The 19,962-nt window shown below is 34.8% G+C and overlaps 1 protein-coding gene across 1 annotated transcript in view; it reads right to left on the bottom strand.

Moving 5' to 3' along the window:
- Window positions 1-19,962, bottom strand: part of PCCA (propionyl-CoA carboxylase subunit alpha) — a 356,645-nt gene that overhangs the window by 220,492 nt on the left and 116,191 nt on the right. The window contains exon 8 of the mRNA XM_019754213.2: window positions 6,660-6,696. Within this exon, the coding sequence (XP_019609772.1) occupies window positions 6,660-6,696 (37 nt within the window). The remainder of the gene's footprint in view (window positions 1-6,659; window positions 6,697-19,962) is intronic.

The raw sequence follows: 19,962 nt of genomic DNA, 5'->3' as shown, positions 1-19,962 counted from the left end.
TACTTCGTAATCCCTTCACCTTTCTCACCCATCCCCTAACCCCCTTTCTTTCTTATTGTCTCTGCACAATAAGGTGGGTACAAGTCATGGGTACCAGAAATTAGAAGAAAAAGGAAAAGAAAGATTCAGTCAAAAGTTGACATTTCGGGGCCAGCCCGGTGGCTCAGGTGGTTGGAGCACCGTGCTCCTAACACAGAGATCACCAGTTCGATTCCCACATAGGCCAGTGAGCTGCACCCTCCACAACTAGACTGAAACAACGACTTGACCTGAAGCTTAGCTACACTCTCCACAACTAGATTGAAAACAACGACTTGACATGGAGCTGATGGGTCCTGGAAAAACACACTGTTCCCAATATTCCTCAATAAAAATTAAAAAAAAAAATACTATTACAAATTACAGATATTACAAATATTATAAGTATGGAAAAGGATAATTATCAAATCCTTATCTATAAATATTGTGGGGGGGGACTTTAAAATGTGTATGATTTGTAGATATATGTATAAATTTCTATTTGAATTCATTCACCAAATAACCACTTGCTGATACATACTATGTAATGAGCATTGTCTTAAATACTAGAAATATACAGGAAACTAACCCATGGTCAATTTTATTATAAAATAGTAACCAAATGAATATAAAACAATTACTTGCAAGGATAAAAGACATTACTTAATGCAGGGACCCTCACATTATTTTAAGAGAAGAGCAGTACATGAAGATATTTAAATAAAAGGGGCAGAGGGATATTTCTACATCACTCTAAGTACTGGGAACATTGCAAGACAAGGAATGCACTTTATGAGATACTTCTCCATTTGATATTATTTCCTTTTTCCTTTAAAAATTCTGAATCGTTCTCTCTTTTACCCTTGCTTTTAATGGTTACTTGAGGAAAATGTGTATTTTTCTGTTGCTGAGTAAAGTGTTTTTCATATGTATGTATACATTTATATACATATATATGGTCTAATTAGTTTATAGTGTTTTTCAAGATCTCTATTTACTTACTAATCCTCTCCGTAGATGTTCTATCCATTATTTAAAGTGTGGTATTGAAGTCTCCGACTATTATCATATAACTGTCAATTCCTCCTTTCCATTCTGTCAATGTTTACTTCATATATTTTGGATGTTTGCTGTTTGGTGCATATATGTGTATAATAATCAGTATATAATGTCTTCTTTGTCTCCTGTAACAGTTTTAGGCTTGAAGTCTGATTTAAGTATTTTCTCTGGTATTAGTATGGCCGCCACAACTCTCTTTTGGTTACATTTACATGGGATATCTCTTTCCATCCTTTCACTTTCAATCTATTTCTGTCTCTAAAGTGAATTTCTTATTGACAGCATATAGTTGGATGTTTTTTATCCACTCTGCCAATATCTGCCACAGTGAGATAGCATTTCACACACATAGTATGGCTATAATATAAAAAAATATACCAAGTGGTGTCAATGATGTGAAGAATCTGGAATCCTCATACATTGCTGATAGGAATGTAAAGTGGTTCAGCTGCCATGGAAAACAGTTTGGCAGTTCCTCAAAAAGTTAAACATAGAATTACCAGCAATCCCACAACTAGGTATATACCCAAAAGAATTGAAAACACATACTCAAACAAATATATATTCACACATGTTCATAGCAGCACTATTTACAATAGTCAAAAGGTGGAAAGAACCCAATGTCCATCAATAGGTGACTGGATAAACAAAACGTGGTATATACATACAATGGAATATTATTTAGTCATAAAAAGGAATGGTGTACTGACACGTGGTAAAATACAGATAAACTTTGAAAACATAACTCTAAGTAAAAGAACCAGACAAAAAAGGTCACATGTTATATGATCCCATTTATATGAAATATCCAGAGTAGGTAAATCCATAGAGACAGAAAGAAAATTAGTGGTTGCCAGTGACTGGGGAGATAAACAATGAATACTAATGGCTACAGAGTTTCTTTTGGGGGTAAACAAAATATTCTGGAATTAGTGGTGATGGTTGCACAATCTTGTAAACACACTAAAAACCACTGAATTATACATTTTGAAAAGCTAAATATTATAGTACTTAAATTTTATCTCATTTTTAAAAAATCTAATCTTTAGTATAAAAATTGAGAACACGTTGCCTCTGAACATGGTGGAGTGAGGATTGGCTTATAAGGAACATGATGGAATTCTCTGGGGTAACAGTAATGCTCATTATCTTGGTAGGTTTTGCGGTTATACAGATGTATGTATACATCAAAATAAGCTAATAAAGCCTTAAGATTTGTTCATGTTACTGTATATAAATTTCTCCTCAAGTAAGATTGTATTACTGAATTCAATTAATACTGAATTCAATTAATGACAGTATGTTGAAGTATTTAGGGGGATGCACACTGGTATCTGCAATTTACTTTGAAATGCAGTTATAATGAGATGGATTAACAAATGCATAGATAAAAGTAATAAAGCAAATCTAGCAAAAGATTAATAGTGGAATCTTGGTGTTGCGTATACAGGTACACACTGTAAAATTCTTTCAAAATGTCATATGGTTGAAATTTTTCAAAATAATATATTGAGGAAAAAGTTAATAAACAAGAGAAATAACCAAAAGTCATGAATACTATGCAGAGATTTAGAATATGGGTGGCAGAACGACCAAGTGGTAATATTAGTGTCTTCTCTTGAAGACATGACCTGTAAGCCAAGATATGAAAGGTAACAAGGAGCCATCCATGTAAAGAGTATTCCCGGCTCCTCTCCCTCTCCAAAAACATCTTATTCTATGGCCCTGAAATTTGGTGTGTTCAAGAAAGCCAGTGTGACTGAAGTATATAGTAGGCAAGGAAGTGCGTAGTATACGATGAGATTAGAGAGAAAGGCAGGTGCCAATCATTCGGGTTTTGTAGTCAGGGTAAGGAATTTTGATTTTTATCTAAGTGCAGTGGAAATCCATGAGAGGCTGAAAGCAGGGATGGGGTGGGATGAGATGGATGTGTCCTTATTATTTAGAGTTTTAAAATATCACACTGACTGCTATGTGAAGAATGGCTTTGAAGTATTAAAGAAGTAGAGAAACCATTGTCATAGTCCCTGCAAGGACAATGGTCGTTTGGAGGAGAGTGTTGGTAGTAAAGATAGAGAGTAGTCAGTATGGGAGATATTTTGAATGAAGAATTGACAGTATCTATTGATAGATTGACAATAGGATGACAAGAAAAAAGGCCCCAGGATAGATCTTGGGTTTTAGCTTTAGTCACTGAATGAATGGAGTGACATTTACTGAGCTGTAGAAATGGTGGAAAAAGCAGGTCTGAAGTATGGTGGACCTGAGGATCAAAAATTTTTATTTAAATTGGGCATAAATTGATTTGCGACTGTAAGAAAGACAGCCAAAAGAATCCGAATAATCTGGAAGTTCTTAAAGAACAGGTTTTAGATTTAGTTTCTTTTCCTTTTAAGAAATCAGTTTTGGCTTGACTGTATTAGGGACCTTTGATCCAGTAAAATGATCAAACTTTAATGCAAATCAAGGTCACTGATTACTGTTATCTGTCTCTGGGGTTAAAGATAAACTGGGGATCAGGAGCCCTGTATCTTTAAACTTAGAGAGGTCAAAGGAAAAACATCAGGATTGAGAATGAGGGAGACAAGGAAAACCAAAAAACAAGTACTTGGAAGTAACATATTAAGTCTTTACTGTCTCTCACCTGTCATTGATAAGAGGCTATCTATTTAATTCCACATATAACATGCTTAAGTGCCTTACAGTACTTTAAACAAAGTGGTGACTCAAATTTTAGCTCTCATCCTTTAATCCCATTAGTTTTCCCAAAGTACAATGAAAAATCCACAGTTTTTGGAGTTAAATGAACCTAAATTTAAAGCAGGCCCACCACTCAGTAGTTCTGTGACCTTGAGCAAACTCTAATCCTTAGTTTCTTAAATTTAAATGAAAATAATTAACCCAAGAATTAGCATTAGAAATAACATTCACAAAGTGCCCACTACATGGAAAGAATGCTCCATAAACAAGAGCTACTATCATGTAAAAGACCTCTAATTCATCAATGCTCAAAGCAGTTAGTTTCCTCCTTGGGCAGCATAGGTTCCTGTTTCCAGAAGAGAAGTAAAGATGTGAGAGAGGAGGGAACCACATAAAAGATGATCGATTTCATTTTCACCATGTAACACAGAGGTAAAACAGAGAAATCTATGAGTAGGTATGACACGTAGACAATCACAACTTACAATGGATAGGTTCGAAGGTTTGATCATAATTCAGTTATTTAGAACCAGGAACATACTTTCCCGTGGAATCAATGGTCAATTCAACGCTTAGATAAACTCAGAAAGGCCCATCGAAATCATAATGTAGTTAAAATGTGATGTATCTCAACAAAATTAATAAAACAATACTGATGAATCACCAAACAATACAGAAAACCAAGAGACTTTAATAATATGTAATTCCATTTATTTTAGAAGCTGGCACTTGAGGGAAAAAGGTTTTATGGGAGGTTTCCATGGTGATTCAGAAGGGATTTTCAGGGAAATTCCAAAAGCTTTATAAAGCTGATGACCCTGGTTCTTTATTATGTTTTATTTCACCTCAAGTTTATGGCTTCCCTTTCTTTCAACATAAGTAAACCACTAGCACTCGTATACTAAATAGCCATTATCACAATCATTTATTTCACAAATGCAAAAAAGTAACTGGGAAAGAATTAGAAGATAGGAAAGGATGTGCCCAATATAAAGATAGCCTTAGACTGAATTAGGTAATCTCAGTAGTAAAAAAACTGAAAGGGGGATAAAGCACAGCATTAAAATATTAAGGGGAAAAAACAAGTGATGAGAACTGGTCAGAGTCCCATCATGACTCACTGGTTATTTTAAAGGTCACAGATTATTTTTAAAAGATAGAAGACAAGACATGAAAGCAAGCAAAGTAATCTACAGCTGCCCTTCATAGGAAGGAAATGCTTGAGTTGAAGATTCATAACTCAAAATGTGGCACTCCAATGTAATTCAAGATTTTCTCCTAATCCCTTTTCATTTCTCTAAATTTCTCCAAATATTGTCCTTTTTATGTAGGTATTATTGTGATAATAGTATTATTATATCCTATTTCGTAGATAACAATAGTATCTAAACTGGAAGTAGAAAGACTACTGTTGAAATCTAAAAGTATACAATAGAATAAAATGAACTAATTTTAGGAAAGTCTCCTCAAGAGCCAGTGGTACCGCTACATGCCTCTTAGGCTCTGAGGAACGCCAGTGATTTCAAACCACAGAGTGAAGTTTTTAATTTTCTCAAAGAAATAAACCACAGATCAGTTCCATGTACTAACTTCTTCAGCAATCTAGCAAATCTTCCTGTGACGTACTGAAATTCTTTTGAAAATGTTGATGAATCTGAAGAAATGATTAGTTAGGAGATGACGGATGTATTCGGAGAAATTACAATTTCTAGGGTCTAGTCTTAAGTCTAGGACCTGTGTTAGTAAGAGAAATTATTTGCAAAACAAACAACAAAACACACTTAACAATGAGCCAAACCCAAATAATTTGGCCAGACCCAACGAAAAACAGGGATGCAACAAGATCAACATCTTTTTAGAAGACTGAAGAACTGCTAAGTTTGACTGTCCCTATTGCAAAGAATATATCTACTAATGAAGTGGTCACTTTCAGGCTCAAAAGATATTCCCACATATCACAACTATGTGAAGTTTGCCAAACCAAATGCTCCCCAAGTGAATGATATGATTCTAAATGACCAATCTGAATGAGAAAACAAAACTAAGGAAATGTTAACACAGAAGGCTGAAAAGCTTGCCCTATCAGTGTAGGAATGCTAAGAAGATGCAGTGAATTCCTGACTACCAAGCATTATCTAATTTCGCTCATATAGCTACAAATTTCTGTCAAATACATACAAATACTAATTTGATTAATAAAACTGTGAAGTTATTTCATAGCATTGCTAAACCATGATAACAATATGCCCTCGTACATTATCTTAATAGCAGATACTGAAAATACAATAGTTGTCATGAGCTCCAGGAATATTTTTGAAAACAAAAGGTTGAGAAACACTGGCCGGGTATAATTATACCTAAAACAGTCAAGTAAAAGTCATTAAAATGTCCTTCAGTTTACCTTTTAATCCAATTTAGAATATTCAGTTCTAATTTCTCACATGCTATTTTCTCTTTCCTAGCAAGATTATTAAATTGATATTTAACATCTTAGGAAAAGTAAAAACCTGAACAGCTTTGTCAAATATGACATCTTTATTTTAATTATATATGTCCTTAACTTTAATAAGTTGCATTCAATTATATACATATAAATTTACATTAATTCAATCTCAAGAACTCTTAAGACAATTCCTTCTTTTAATTACCCAGTGATTTCGTCTTACAAAAGAGCTATAATTAAGGTCAAATTACTCTTTAACGTTCACTTTAATAACAGAAAATGGTAATTCAGCTGATAAATTCTTTCAGAGCGACAACTAATCAGAAACCTAAAACTATTAAAATATTATTTGCTCTATGGGAATTCCTTATTACATGTTTACTCAACCATATCTGCTGAAAGACACAGAAACTCTACCAAAGTTAATTTAAGGACTTACCAATTTCCCTTGCAATTCTGACAGCTTCATCTGCATCCTGTAAAAGCAGGAAATGAGACCCAACATTAATCCCATCAGCCATTGCACAATGTCTTTAGGGCAGTCATATATTGCACTACTGTCTCCTCTGATTCATTTAATGTTCAATTTTACAACCTTCTAACTCTTTTCATTCAGAGAAATGTAAAATTAATACCATAAGTGGAATGTAAATTCTACCTCATCATTATTATATTAAGAAACTCAAAGCAGTTTGAAATGAGCTGGCAGGAAGCACTACCAGAATTGCCAAATGATTTGGTGCAGTTGCTGGAATTTAACAGCAGAATTTAGATGTTTACAATCAATACTGAATCGTAAATCAGATCATTAAAGCTTGTCCACAGCCAGCTTGTTTCTGTCTCCCTGATATTTACATGTCATGTTTTCCTAGATTCTGACAGCAGGGGGAGTTGATTCTCTATTGTTTGGGAGAAGCTCAAAGATTTTCCAGAAATGAAAAATTTCCAGTATCTATAGGAATTGCCAATTGTCCTCTCAAAAAAATTCCTTTAGAAATCTTCATTGCTTTTTTCTTTTTTTATTTCATCTTTGTTTCAGTATTTTATCTCTACTAGTTATATTTTGTTATATAAATTGAAACTTTAAATTCTACGAACCAACTAATGGGGGGGAAACTTCCAAAAGCCAAGGAAAGAAAATGCATTCTGAAACAGTACAAGGTAAGAGTTTATGAATGTGAGGATTAATTATTGGTAAATATCAACCAATGCCACTGAAAAGACAAAAACTTCCCTTGAATCTAAACCATATCATTATCATTAACTGTCACCTAACATGCCCAAAAAAGGCCACTCCTGATACATTTCCCCATATAACAAACAGCGAAGGGAAAGCTGAAAAAAAGGTGTTAAATCCAAGATTCTTAGTAAATTTAATTTTTTCTAAAATTTAGTGACATAAAGTAACTATCACAAGGAATGACAACAATGTTTTGAAACCACTAGTGGGAGCATGCCTGAATTTTTTAGAAAATAACTTTAAAATACTAAAGTGAAGGCTAGTATTTTTTAAGCTTTTAAGGCTAATACTTTAAAAATGTAGAATAACCATGTCAGAATCGTCCCCCAAAAGGGAGAGCAGGGGATGTTTATAACTGGTTCATTTATGTCTAATAAAAAAAAAATCTTCCTTAAAAGTCTTCAGTACCTAATAACATCCCCTGGATAAGGAGGTTGGCAGGGGAAGTTGTCAGAAAAATTTAATTTCCTTTCATTAGCCAGTCTGCTCCACAAATAGGTGCTTGTTAAGTTCAAAGCGGTCCTGAAAGCGACATCAGTTTTAAGTCTTTTTTTTTTTTTTACTCCAACCAGTCACATCTGCTAATGAGATTTTCCAAATAACAATTGTTTTCAAGTCAGAGATAAATCTATACCTCCCACTCTACCCCCCAAAAAATCAAGGTTTACTGCTTTATTACACCTTGCTGTTTTCGCTGACCCTACATTCCCCAAATTTTAGCTTAAAGGGATAAAAATCCATGAAAAGGGTCATTTAAGAATGTTAGTGGTTTCCACACATTGAGTTTGAAGGTTCTTTGTTCAAGCCAGTGACAGTTATTGGAGAATACTTCCCCTTAATAGCCTCTCTGTCAGGAAGTGTTAAACCTGCCAAATGCGGACAATTAGTGCCTCACGAACAAAATACAGGAAGACTGCTGGCTGATGGAGACTGGATTATAAGAAGCCTAGAAGGAAACTTTTAACATGTCTTTTATTTCAAAAGTGTATTAGTATATTTGCAAAAGATATTCTGAGAGGAAATAAACTGCTTTCTAAAAAGTTCGTCACCCTGAGAGAACTAACAGGCAGAAGTTAAAAGATAATTCATAGAATTCATTAGTTGCATTTTGTCGTTTATTTGTATATACACGTTATAAATGTGTATATATGTGTGAGTGTGTATATGTGTGTGTGTGTATATATATACACACACATATATATACATACATATATATACATACATATACACACAGAGGGTGCCAACAAAAATTTATATGCATTTTAAGAAAGCAAAAAAACTGTATTAATTGTAATCCTCCATGTATACCAATAACAAAATATGAATACAAGTCATGTTTGACTACTGCAATTCAAAGAGGTGCTCAAAGTGGTTACCATCAGTGTCCAGACACTTCTGATTACGGCAAACTACTGCTTGAGTATAGATAACATCTCTTAAAATGTGTATACATCTTTTTTGGCACCCGCAGTACATATTTTTACACAAAGCAAAACTTCTAAAAGTTCTTTAATTGCCACAAATCCAACACTTCAATAAACTGCCACAAAACAATCTTGACATTTAACTAATCAGTATGCTTAAGTTTTCTTACTATGAAGAGCAAATTCTACTAAACGAACTTCCAAATAAAATCCAACTTCCTTAAAAATTGATTTTTTGCTTGTCATTCATTCATGCCAAAATATTTGATTGCGGACATATCATATACTGGACATTAAAACACTATTATGTTTCAACAATTAACTATTAAATACCCTCATTTCCAATATGTTCTTAAGCACATTTAGTTTTCTTATCAGGCTATATAAAACTACTTTTAAAAAGATAAAAACCCCCATATAGTTCTAAATTCAGGGGTACTGACACATCACACAGCATAACTTCTCCATAAAGCTACAGGTAGAAAGAAATTAATAAAAAACTTGAATCAACAAGAAAAAGACCAACAATCATCAGGAAATATGAGCAAAAGATTAAATAAGAAGTTCACATAAAATAAAATCCAAAAGAAGAATAAATATGTTCAACTTTAGCCATAATTATAGACATACAAATTTAAAAAAACGAGACAGCACTTTTCATCTGCCAAAGTTTGATGATCTGAATGTAAACAAGCCCTCCTCTCACTACTGGTGCTCTATAAAATGGTGCAATCTTTGTTAAAAGAAATTTTCAGTATCTTTCCAAAGTTTGAGGACATGTTTTCCAACCCAGCAGTTTCAATTTTAGGAAGCTACCTGATATACTCACATGCATGCACACGGAAAGATTTATAGACATTTATTATTTTCAATTTGTGGGTGGTGTTCTGATAAATGAAAATCAGAAAAATAATTTAAAAGACTTTCAATAAGGAACTGGTACCATACTTGGTACATATATAAAGTGGAATATAGGGAGCATTTGAGATCTTGCTCCCAGCATATGCCATCAGTTGGATTCCAAGAAATGCTTATTTTTTAAAAAAAGGAATATTACACAGCCTTTAAAAAAATGAGGTTGATCCATATGTCCTTATTCATCCATTCACACATTCAGTCCATAAATATTTACTGGGCAATACTACATGAAACAGTTTTTGCCCTCATGAAACTTACAGCCTAACAAAACAGAAAAGAGTAAGCAAATCAATTGAGAATTGAAATAAATGTTACATGGAAAAAAACAGTACTGAGGGAGAGTGTGAGAGGGAGAACCTGTTTTAGATAGACTGCACAGAAAAGAGCCTTCTCAAGTAAAATTCACACGAAAACCTGAAAATAATAAATTCTGTTCCCCTACGAAAACAACAGCTAAATGCCATGGGAAGGATCCTAGGCAGAAGGAACAACTTGCACAAGAAACCTAAATTAGGAAGGTACTTAGCATGTTCTAGAAATTTAAAAACAGTCCATGAGGCAAACACTGAAGCACAGTGTGGAAGTGGAAGGATGAAGGAGAGGTAGAGGCATAGCCTGTTGTCGCAGGGCCTTATGGGATTTGGTGGAGTGCCAATGGCTTGGCTCTAAGAAGCGGAATGATGACTCAGATTTAAGTTATAAAACTACTCTTAAACTTTAAAGATGTGTAAAATAACAGTATGTAGTGGGGGGGGCACGTTGTAGGATAATATGTATAACAGGACCTTATCTACATTAAGACAGAAAAACACATTTGGATGCTCATTAAAGCTTATGGATGATATACACAAAAAACTCAGCTTGAGTGACTGCTCAAAAGTAGGACTGAGAGTTGGGGGAGGGGGGAACTTTGTATCACTGCATACCCTTAGATACATGTTGAACTTTCTCAGCATAAAGAGCAAAATTTCATACTTCATACTACTTTCATAATTTAACAATTAAATAAACCACACTTGAAAGTATTATTCAAATTATCTAATTAAGTATTTCCAGGGCAATTAATGGTATCAAAACAAACTAGTATTCCTATTGCCATAGAACCAAATTTACACTGTTTAGCTTGGTTTCAATTCTTGATCCTGCCTGCCTGAGCCCCCAGTCTCATCCCCAGTCCCTCTCCACCCCGCACTTCACTCCCCGCCCCAAAGCCCAAGCATCCTCCCCAGCCTACACACATCCTACTTGGCTCAACCAAAAACTCCCTCCTCTTCTACCTCCTTTCACCAAACCAACTCTTATTACTATATGCCACTAGGCCCTGAAGGCCCAAGAGTGGAGAGAAAAAGTCACCATTCCAGCCCTCATGTAATTTATAGTCTAGCAGAAAAGACAGGCCGTGGGGTAGCCGGGTGGCTCAGTTGGTTAGAGCGCAAGCTCTCAACAATAAGGTTGCTGGTTAGATTCCTGCATGGGATGGTGGGCTGAGCCCTCTGCAACTAAGATTGAAAACGGTGCCTGGACTTGGAGCTGAGCTGCGCCCTCCACAACTAGATTGAAGGACGACTTGGAGCTGATGGGCCCTGGAGAAACACACTGGTCCCCAATATTCCCCAATAAAATTTAAAAAAAAAAGATAGGCCTTAAATATGATTGCATAGCAGCTAAGAAATCATTATCAAGATGCATGTTACACAGAAGAGGTGAAGAAGGCATGTGACAACAGGGGATCTCTAATTCAAAAACAGAGTTGCAGGAAACTCCTCCGACACAGTGACTTTGAAAGGAAACCTAACGAATGGAAGTATGGTGGAACACAGTCAGGGTGCTTGGGGCCTGAAGAATGAGCCTACAGTATATATAGTGAAGCAGGCCTCACAGGCCGCATTAAAGACACTGAACTTTAGCCGAAGAGCAAGGAAATGAGGGGCCTCGCTCTGTCTGCATTTTGAAAAATTTTAGCATATAATTTACTTATTATTATTATTATTATTATTATTATTATTATGTGTATTGTCTACCCTCTGTATCTCCCTATCCAATTAAAATGTAAGCTCCATAAAGAGAGAAATCTCTGTCTACCTGGTTCAGTGATATATTTCAAATGCCTAGAACAGTGCCTGGCACTGAATACACAGTAGTTATTCAATAAACAGTTGCTAAATGAAAAGAATTAATAAAGGAATGAACAAATGAATAGCTTAGAGAGAGACAGAGAATGAAAGTACCAACTGGGAAGAAGTAGTCTAGGTGAGAGAAGAATTACCATTTTCGCTTGAACTCAGGGGTGCATGCTTCAGGCTTCACCTAAATGTCACTTTGTTTAGAAAGCCTTTCCAGTCCTCCGACAGCAGGTTATGTACCATTGCTGTGTAATCACTTTACACTCTGTCCTTCAATTGTGACAGCCCTGTGGCACTTAATTTCCATGACAGCAATAACTAGCTCTGTCTTGCTCTCTACTGAACCCCCAGAGCTTAGTAAATCAACGCAATCAACACGTTATTTGTTGAATGAATAAACAACTATCCATCAGCTTCCACAGAAATAAGTCTATTATGATAGGACAATCTCCTAAATGATCGAATCTAATGTCAACAGAACAGCTCATCTCCAGAGCATCAATGTTATAAGTGACTGAACTTACACCAAGGAGATGTAGTAGCTTCTTCAGATTCACATATCAAAGTGATATATAGCAAGGAAGTACCACACAATAGTTCAGAGCAGGGGCTCAAGAAACAGACAAGCTTGGGTTTTGCCTCAGTTTAAGACAAAGTACATTCAATGAAATACTGTTAACACTGGACAAAACCAACCCCATATCTACCCTTGCCTCTTAATTCTCCAACACTTCCGTCACTGCATCATGCAACTTCAAAAGTTTGAAACAGGTTTCACAAAACCTATTCTTAAAAATATGTACAGATAGTAATATCTAAACTGTCATTTTTCATTACATATTTCATCAAACTATCAAACTTTACGTGGTAATAAGTTTTCAATTTGAAGGGCCACAAGTTTAAGTTATACTACAAAGTAATAGAAAGCAGGTTGATTTCAATTTACAAATATTAAACTTTATTTAATAAAAGTGTGAGATAAGTTATTAAACTTTATGGTACCAAACACATTTGCCCTTTATTTATATAAAACCCATCTCTTTGAAGCAAAACATCATTCCTTTTTCATAAATCCAACTTGGCAATATTTGAAGACAAAGCAGAACTGATTCTGCTAAACACTCTCTTAGCTTTCGAACATTCTTAAGATAGTTCTCACATCTAATAATTATATAACATACAATACAATATGAGAAAATACTAGAGGGATTAAAACAGCAAGCACTGTTCAAGTATTGTTCAATAATATTCTGTATTTTATTAAAATAATTTTTCTAACAGGTGGGACGATAATCCCCTTAAAGAAAGAAGAAAAGTCAAATACAAAAATTTCAAAAACAGGAATAAAGCAAATTTGATGGTCCTGACTCCCTTATGCAATTTTCAACTGAAGTATTTAGAATATTTTTGTAGTCATATCAAAAGTAATAAAACTGAGAAAACACAGAAAAGTGCAAAAATAAATGAAAAACATATTAGTGATAATACATTCCTGACAGCTTCAAATCAGAAGGTAAGAAAAAGGAACAGTGCAACAGTATCATTTGATTCTCTTCTTCTAAGCGATAAAAATCCCTATGGTTCATCCTGTAACCCCAGCCAGTCTTACAGAACGCTGCATTCAGATTCTGAACTTACTGAACGATTGGCAACACTGATGAGGGAAGGGTTGCAGCAAAGTATTAAGCTATATAATTCCAAAACAGCAGTTTAAAAAATGGAAAAAGGGGGGGAAAGTCAACAGAACCTGTAACCATTTCTTTTATTACTCTATTTTAGCACAATTTACATTAAGTGAGCTCTAATCATCCAACCCAAGAACAAAACAGTAAAAATTCTGTTTTACAGAGAATACGATGGGAGGGGTGGGTGAAGATGCTATAACCAAATACGTGTAAGTAGATCATAAAAATATAAAAAGGAGCCAACAAAAATTGCGTGCCTTTTCTGCAAGCCTATTTGTTACTCTACCAAACCCACCTGAGAAGCAACAAAGCCCCATAGCACAGAGCACAGGTGCTGGAGCCAGAAGGCTGAGTCCCACCCAGCACGGGCTCTGTGACACTGAACGAGTTACCTACTAGTGTGCCTCTCTGGGATTTGGCTTCTTTATCTCTAAAAAGGGAATAATAACAATATCTATCTCATATGGTTATTGAGAAAGACGAAATTATTCAAGGCGGAAACACACTACAACAGTGTCTGTCAAAGAGTAAGCACTCCATTAAGGTTGGCAACCTGTGATAAATGGGCAGTCTACCACCCCCAACTACCAAGTTGATTCCTTTCCTGACTGGTTTTGATTGCATATGCTGTGGTTAGCAGTCATGCGCTGAGCCTGTGTAATACAGAACACTAGCACTACCATACTGCAAAAAATGTGCACATGCATCGCCACTGCACTTCACCGGATCAGAAAATCTGTGTACTCATTATTGCTGGTGAGCAAGGAAGGAAGGCAGGGAAGGAAAGCAAAAACTACAACAAAGACAGGCAAATTAAAATAGTTCTCCTTGATGCTAAACACCCAATTTATTTCTACAGTGATTTTATTGTCACATACTGACTCTACCATCCATGACTTAGACCACACCTCTCCTTTCTTACCCTGTTTCCCCAAGAACAAGACCCAGCCGGACGATCAGCTCTAATGCGTTTTTTGGAGCAAAAATTAATGTGAGACCCCATCTTATTTTACTGTAATATAAGACTGGGTCTGATATTAATTTTTGCTCCAAAAGATGCATTAGAGCTGATTGTCCAGCTAGGTCTTATTTTTGGGGAAACACGGTACTTGCTACATACAGCTGACTTACCAAGCCTGAATTCTGAACTCACTAGATGAGCGTCTTACTATTCATTCATATGGGAAGCTACTTAGGAGTTTGCTTTCTTCTCCTGGTTCTAGAACAAATCAATGACTGTTTTTGCAACAACCACCACCAGAAAAATTATTGCTTCAAGACACAATGGGCAAAAGCTCTATCTGTATGCAAAAAGTCATTGCATTCATATATAAAGTAAAGCAAAATTTTCAACAATCCTGGGTTCAGGAAATAGATACTAGCTGATTGTATTTTCCAGATAACCCCAACTCATGCAGAAGACTTTGTTTCAATATACTTTCAAATCCTTCTAAAATTTAGTAGACATTAAAAGATATTTCATGCAAATGGAAACGAAAAAAAGACTGGGGTAGCAATACTTATATCAGACAAACTAGACTTTAAAACAAAGGCTATAAAAGAGACAAAGAAGGACGTTTCACAATGATAAAGGGATCAAATCCAACAAGAGGATGTAACCATTGTAAATATTTATGCACCTAACATAGGAGAACCTAAATCTATAAAGCAAATATTAACTGACAAAGGGAGAGATTGACAGTAATACGGTCATACTAGGGGACTTTAACATCCCATTGACATCAAGGGACTGATCTTCCAGACAGAAAATCAACAAGAAAACATTGCCCGTTAATGACAAATTAGATCAGATTGATTTAAGTGATATTTTTAGAGCATTTCACCCCAAAGCAACAGAATATACATTCTTTTCAGGTGCACATGGAACATTTTCCAAGGTAAACCACATGTATTTAGGGCCACAAAATAATTCTCAATAAATTTAAAAAGATTAAAATCATATCAAGCATCTTCTCCAACCACAATGGTATGAAACTAGAAATCAATTACAAGAAAAAAACTGAAAAACACAGGAACACATAGGGGCTAAATACTAAACAATGAATTAATTAACAATGAGATCTAGGAAGAAATCAAAAGATACCTTGAGACAAATGAAAACAAAAGCACAACAAGCAAAAATCTATGGGACACAGCAAAAGCAGTCCTAAGAAGGAAATTCATAACAATACAGACCTACCTCAAGAAACAAGAAAAAAAAAATCTCAAATAAACAATTTAACCAAACACCTAAAGGAACTAGAAAAAGAATGGCAAACAAACTCCAAAGTGAGTAGAAGGAAGAAAATAATAAAGATCACAGTGGAAATAAACAAAATAGTCTAAAAATATATACAAAAAACAACAACAAACAAACACACAAAAAACAATGAAACCAAGAGCTGGTTCTTTGAAAAAATAAGCAAAATTGATAAGCCATTATCCAGACTCATCAAGAAAAAAAAGAGAGAAAAACTAAATAAATAAAATCAGAAATAAGAGAAGTGACAATTAACACCACATCAATGCAAGGGATTGTAAAAAAAATACTACAAACAATTACATGGCAACAAATTCGACAAGCTAAAAGAAATCGATAAATTCCTAGAAACATAATTTTCCAAGACTGAATCAAGAAGAAATAGAAAATCTGAACACACTGATTACTACTAACAAAACAGAATCAGTAATCAAAAAACTTCCCACAAAAGTCCTGAACCAGATGGCTTCACAGGTGAATTTTATCAAATATTCAAAAAACAATTAACACCTATCCTTCTCAAGCTATTCTAAAAAAAACTCAAGAGGATGGAAGGCTCTCAACCTCATTTTACAAGGCCACCATTACCCTGATTACAAAGTCAGACAAAGATAATGCGAAAAAGAAAATTAAAGTATGATATCCCTGATGAACATAGATGCAAAAATCCTCAACAAAATACTAGCAAACTGAACTCAGCAACATATTAAAAAGATCATACACCATGATCAAGTGGGATTTATTCCTGGGATGCAAGGTTGGTTCAATACCCACAAATCAATTAAGGTGATACACTACACACTCGTCAACAAAATTCAAGATAAAAATCATATGACCACATCAATAGATGCATAAAAAGCATTTGACAAAATCCAGCATCCATTTATGATAAAAACTCTCAGCAAAGTGGGAATAGAGGGAAGACATTTCAACATAATAAAGACTATATATGACAAACCCATAGCTAACATCATATTCAACAAGGAAAAGCTAAAAGCGTCTCCTTAAGATCAGGAACAAGATAAAGGCATCCAAATTGGAAAAGAAGAAGTAAAACTCTTGTTATTTGCAGATGACATGATATCATATATAGAGAACCCTAAAAATTCCACAAAAAAACTATTAGAACTGACAAATGAATTCAGTAAAGTAGCATGATAATAAAATTAATATTCAGTAATCAGTTGTATTTCTATACACCAATAACGAACTATCAGAAAGAAAAATTAAGAAAACAATCCCATTTACAATTGCATCAACAACAAAAATTAAAATACCTAGAAATAAACTTAACCTAAGAGGTGAAAGATTTGTACTTGGAAAATTATAAGACACTGAAGAAATAAATTGAAGAAGATATAAACAAATGGAGCATATACTGTGTTCATGGATAGGAAGAACTAACATCATTAAAATGTCCATACTACCCAAAGCAATTTATAGATTCAATGCAATCTCTATAAAAATACCAATGATATTTTTCACAGAACTAGAACAAATAATCTTAAAATTTATATGTAACTACAAAAGACCCCAAATAGCACAGCAATCTTGAGAATAAAGAATAAAGTTGGAGGTATCACAATACCTGATATCAAACTATACTACAAGGCTATAGTAATCAAAACAGCATGGTACTAGCATAAAAACAGACATAGATCAATGGAAGAGAATAGAGAGCCAAGAAATGAAATAAATCCAGGCCTATATGGTCAATTAATCTGTAACAAAGGAGGCAAGAATATACAATGGGTAAAGACAATCTATTCAATAAATGATGTTGGGAAAACTGAACAGATACATGCAAAATAAAGAAACTGGACCACATTCTTATACCATATACAAGAATAAACTCAAAATGGATTAAAGACTTAAATGCAAGACCTGAAACTATAAAACTCCTAGAAGAAAACATAGGCAGCAAACTCTCTGGCATTGGTCTTAGTGATATTTTTTCTAATATGTTGCCTCAGGCAAGGGAAACCAAAGAAAAAATAAACAAATGGGACTATTATCAAATGAAAAGTTTATGAATAGCAAAGGAAACCATCAATAAAATGAAAAGACAACCTACTGAATAGGAGAAGATATTCACCACTGATATATCCGATAAGGGGTTAATATCCAAAATTTATAAAGAACTCATACAACTTAACATCAGAAAAACTAACAATCCAATTTAAAAATGGGCAAAGGACTTAAATGGACATTCCTCCAAAGAGGACATACAGATGGCCAATAGACATATGAAAAGATGTTCAACATCACTAATCATCAGAGAAATGCAAATTAAAACCACAATGAGGTATCACCTCACACCTGTCAGAATGACCATCATCAATACATCAACAAACAACCTGTTGGTGAGGATGTGGAGAAAGGGGAACTCTTGTGCAATGTTGGTGGGACTGCAAATTGGTGCAGCCACTATGGAAAACAGTATGGAGGTTCCTCAAAAAATTAAAAGTAGAACTATCCTATGACCCAGCAATTCCACTTCTGAGTATTTATCCAAAGAAGGCCAAACACTAATTTGAAAAGATATATGCATCCCTATGTTCACTGCAGCATTATTTACAAAAGCCAGGATTTGGAAGCAACCCAAGTTGCTAGACTTGGATAAGAAGATGATAGACAACTAGATAAAGAAGATGGGCTACATGTATACAATGGAATATTACTCAGCCATAAAAAGGAATGAAATCTTACCATTTGAGACAACAGAGATGGGCCTGGAAGGTATTATGCTAAGTGAAATAACAGACAGAGAAAGACAAATACCATTTGATACCACTTATATGTGGAATCTAAAGAACAAAATAAATGAACAAAACAGAAACAGACTCAAAGATGCAGGGAACAAGATGATGGTGGCCAGATGGAAGGGGTGTGGGAGGGTGAAAAAGGTGAAGGGATTAAAAAGTACAAATTGGTAGCTGTGAAACAGTCATGGGGATTAAAGTAAAGTATAGGGCATATAGTTAGTAATATAGTAAGAACTAGTCTAGGTGGGCACTAGACTAGTCAGGGGGATCGCTTCATAAATTATATAAATGTCTAATCACTATGCTGTACATTTGAAACTAATATAAAATAATACTGAATGTCAACTACAATTGAAAAATTTTTGAATCTTTTTTCAAAAATAAAAGATCTTTGAAGCATCATCAGGAAAGTTATTCTTGGTTTAGCAGGGAAAAGGGATACTGATGTCTGATACTGTATTTTTAAGTACTAGGGTATAACTTTTCGATTTTTTGGTTTTTTTGTTTTATTAATTCCTTTCACACTAGTTTTGTTGCTGTTGTTGTTGTTGTCTGGCTCTTTCTGCCAAAGCAAGAGCACAATTTTTAAAGTCTGCTAATTAGGTGATAAAAACAATTACTAACTTTACACCTACACTGCATAACTTACAAACCTCATTCAAATACATTAGCATACTGTGCTCTAAGATATAAATGGGTATTATTTTCTCTCTTAAGACAACAGGAACTCAGAGAAGTTTAATAAACTCCCCCCAAAGTCTGTTCGCTGATAAGTATTACAAACAAATGTGGCAATTTAATTACTGCTCATTCTCCCTCTGCTTCACACCCGCCATCTAACAGATCACATGATCTTACATATTCAGCTTCCACCATCTCTCTCCATACCAGCTACTTTGCTCCATCCTACTACTCTGTTTTGCACCACTACTATTTCTAGCCTGGATTAAAGGATGATCACTCTAACTCATCTAACAACCTTGAGTTTTGCCTTGTTCCAATACATTTTCCGTATCACAAACTAAAATAAGTTTTTGAATTCTGCAATTTTATCAGGTTAACTCTCCTACATAAATCCATTCAGAGGCTACCAAAGCCATAAAAATTACCACCAAACCTAGCTGCACAGCATTCAACGCCATACATACCTGGATTCTAAGTCTCTCTCCAGCTGTCTTACTACAGCCCCTCACATTGCATACCTGCAGCTTTCCAAAACCCCTGTGGTCTCTCACGACCAAGCTTTTACAATGAGGTCATTTTACTGACCATAGAGCTGTGTCTCCATCAGCAGCCTCACTTTTTATCTAACTCACTAATACTCAGA

Source organism: Rhinolophus sinicus, linkage group LG04 (genome assembly GCF_036562045.2).
Source record: "Rhinolophus sinicus isolate RSC01 linkage group LG04, ASM3656204v1, whole genome shotgun sequence".
Classification (NCBI taxonomy): domain Eukaryota; kingdom Metazoa; phylum Chordata; class Mammalia; order Chiroptera; family Rhinolophidae; genus Rhinolophus; species Rhinolophus sinicus.
This window is presented reverse-complemented; position numbering and strand designations above follow the sequence as displayed.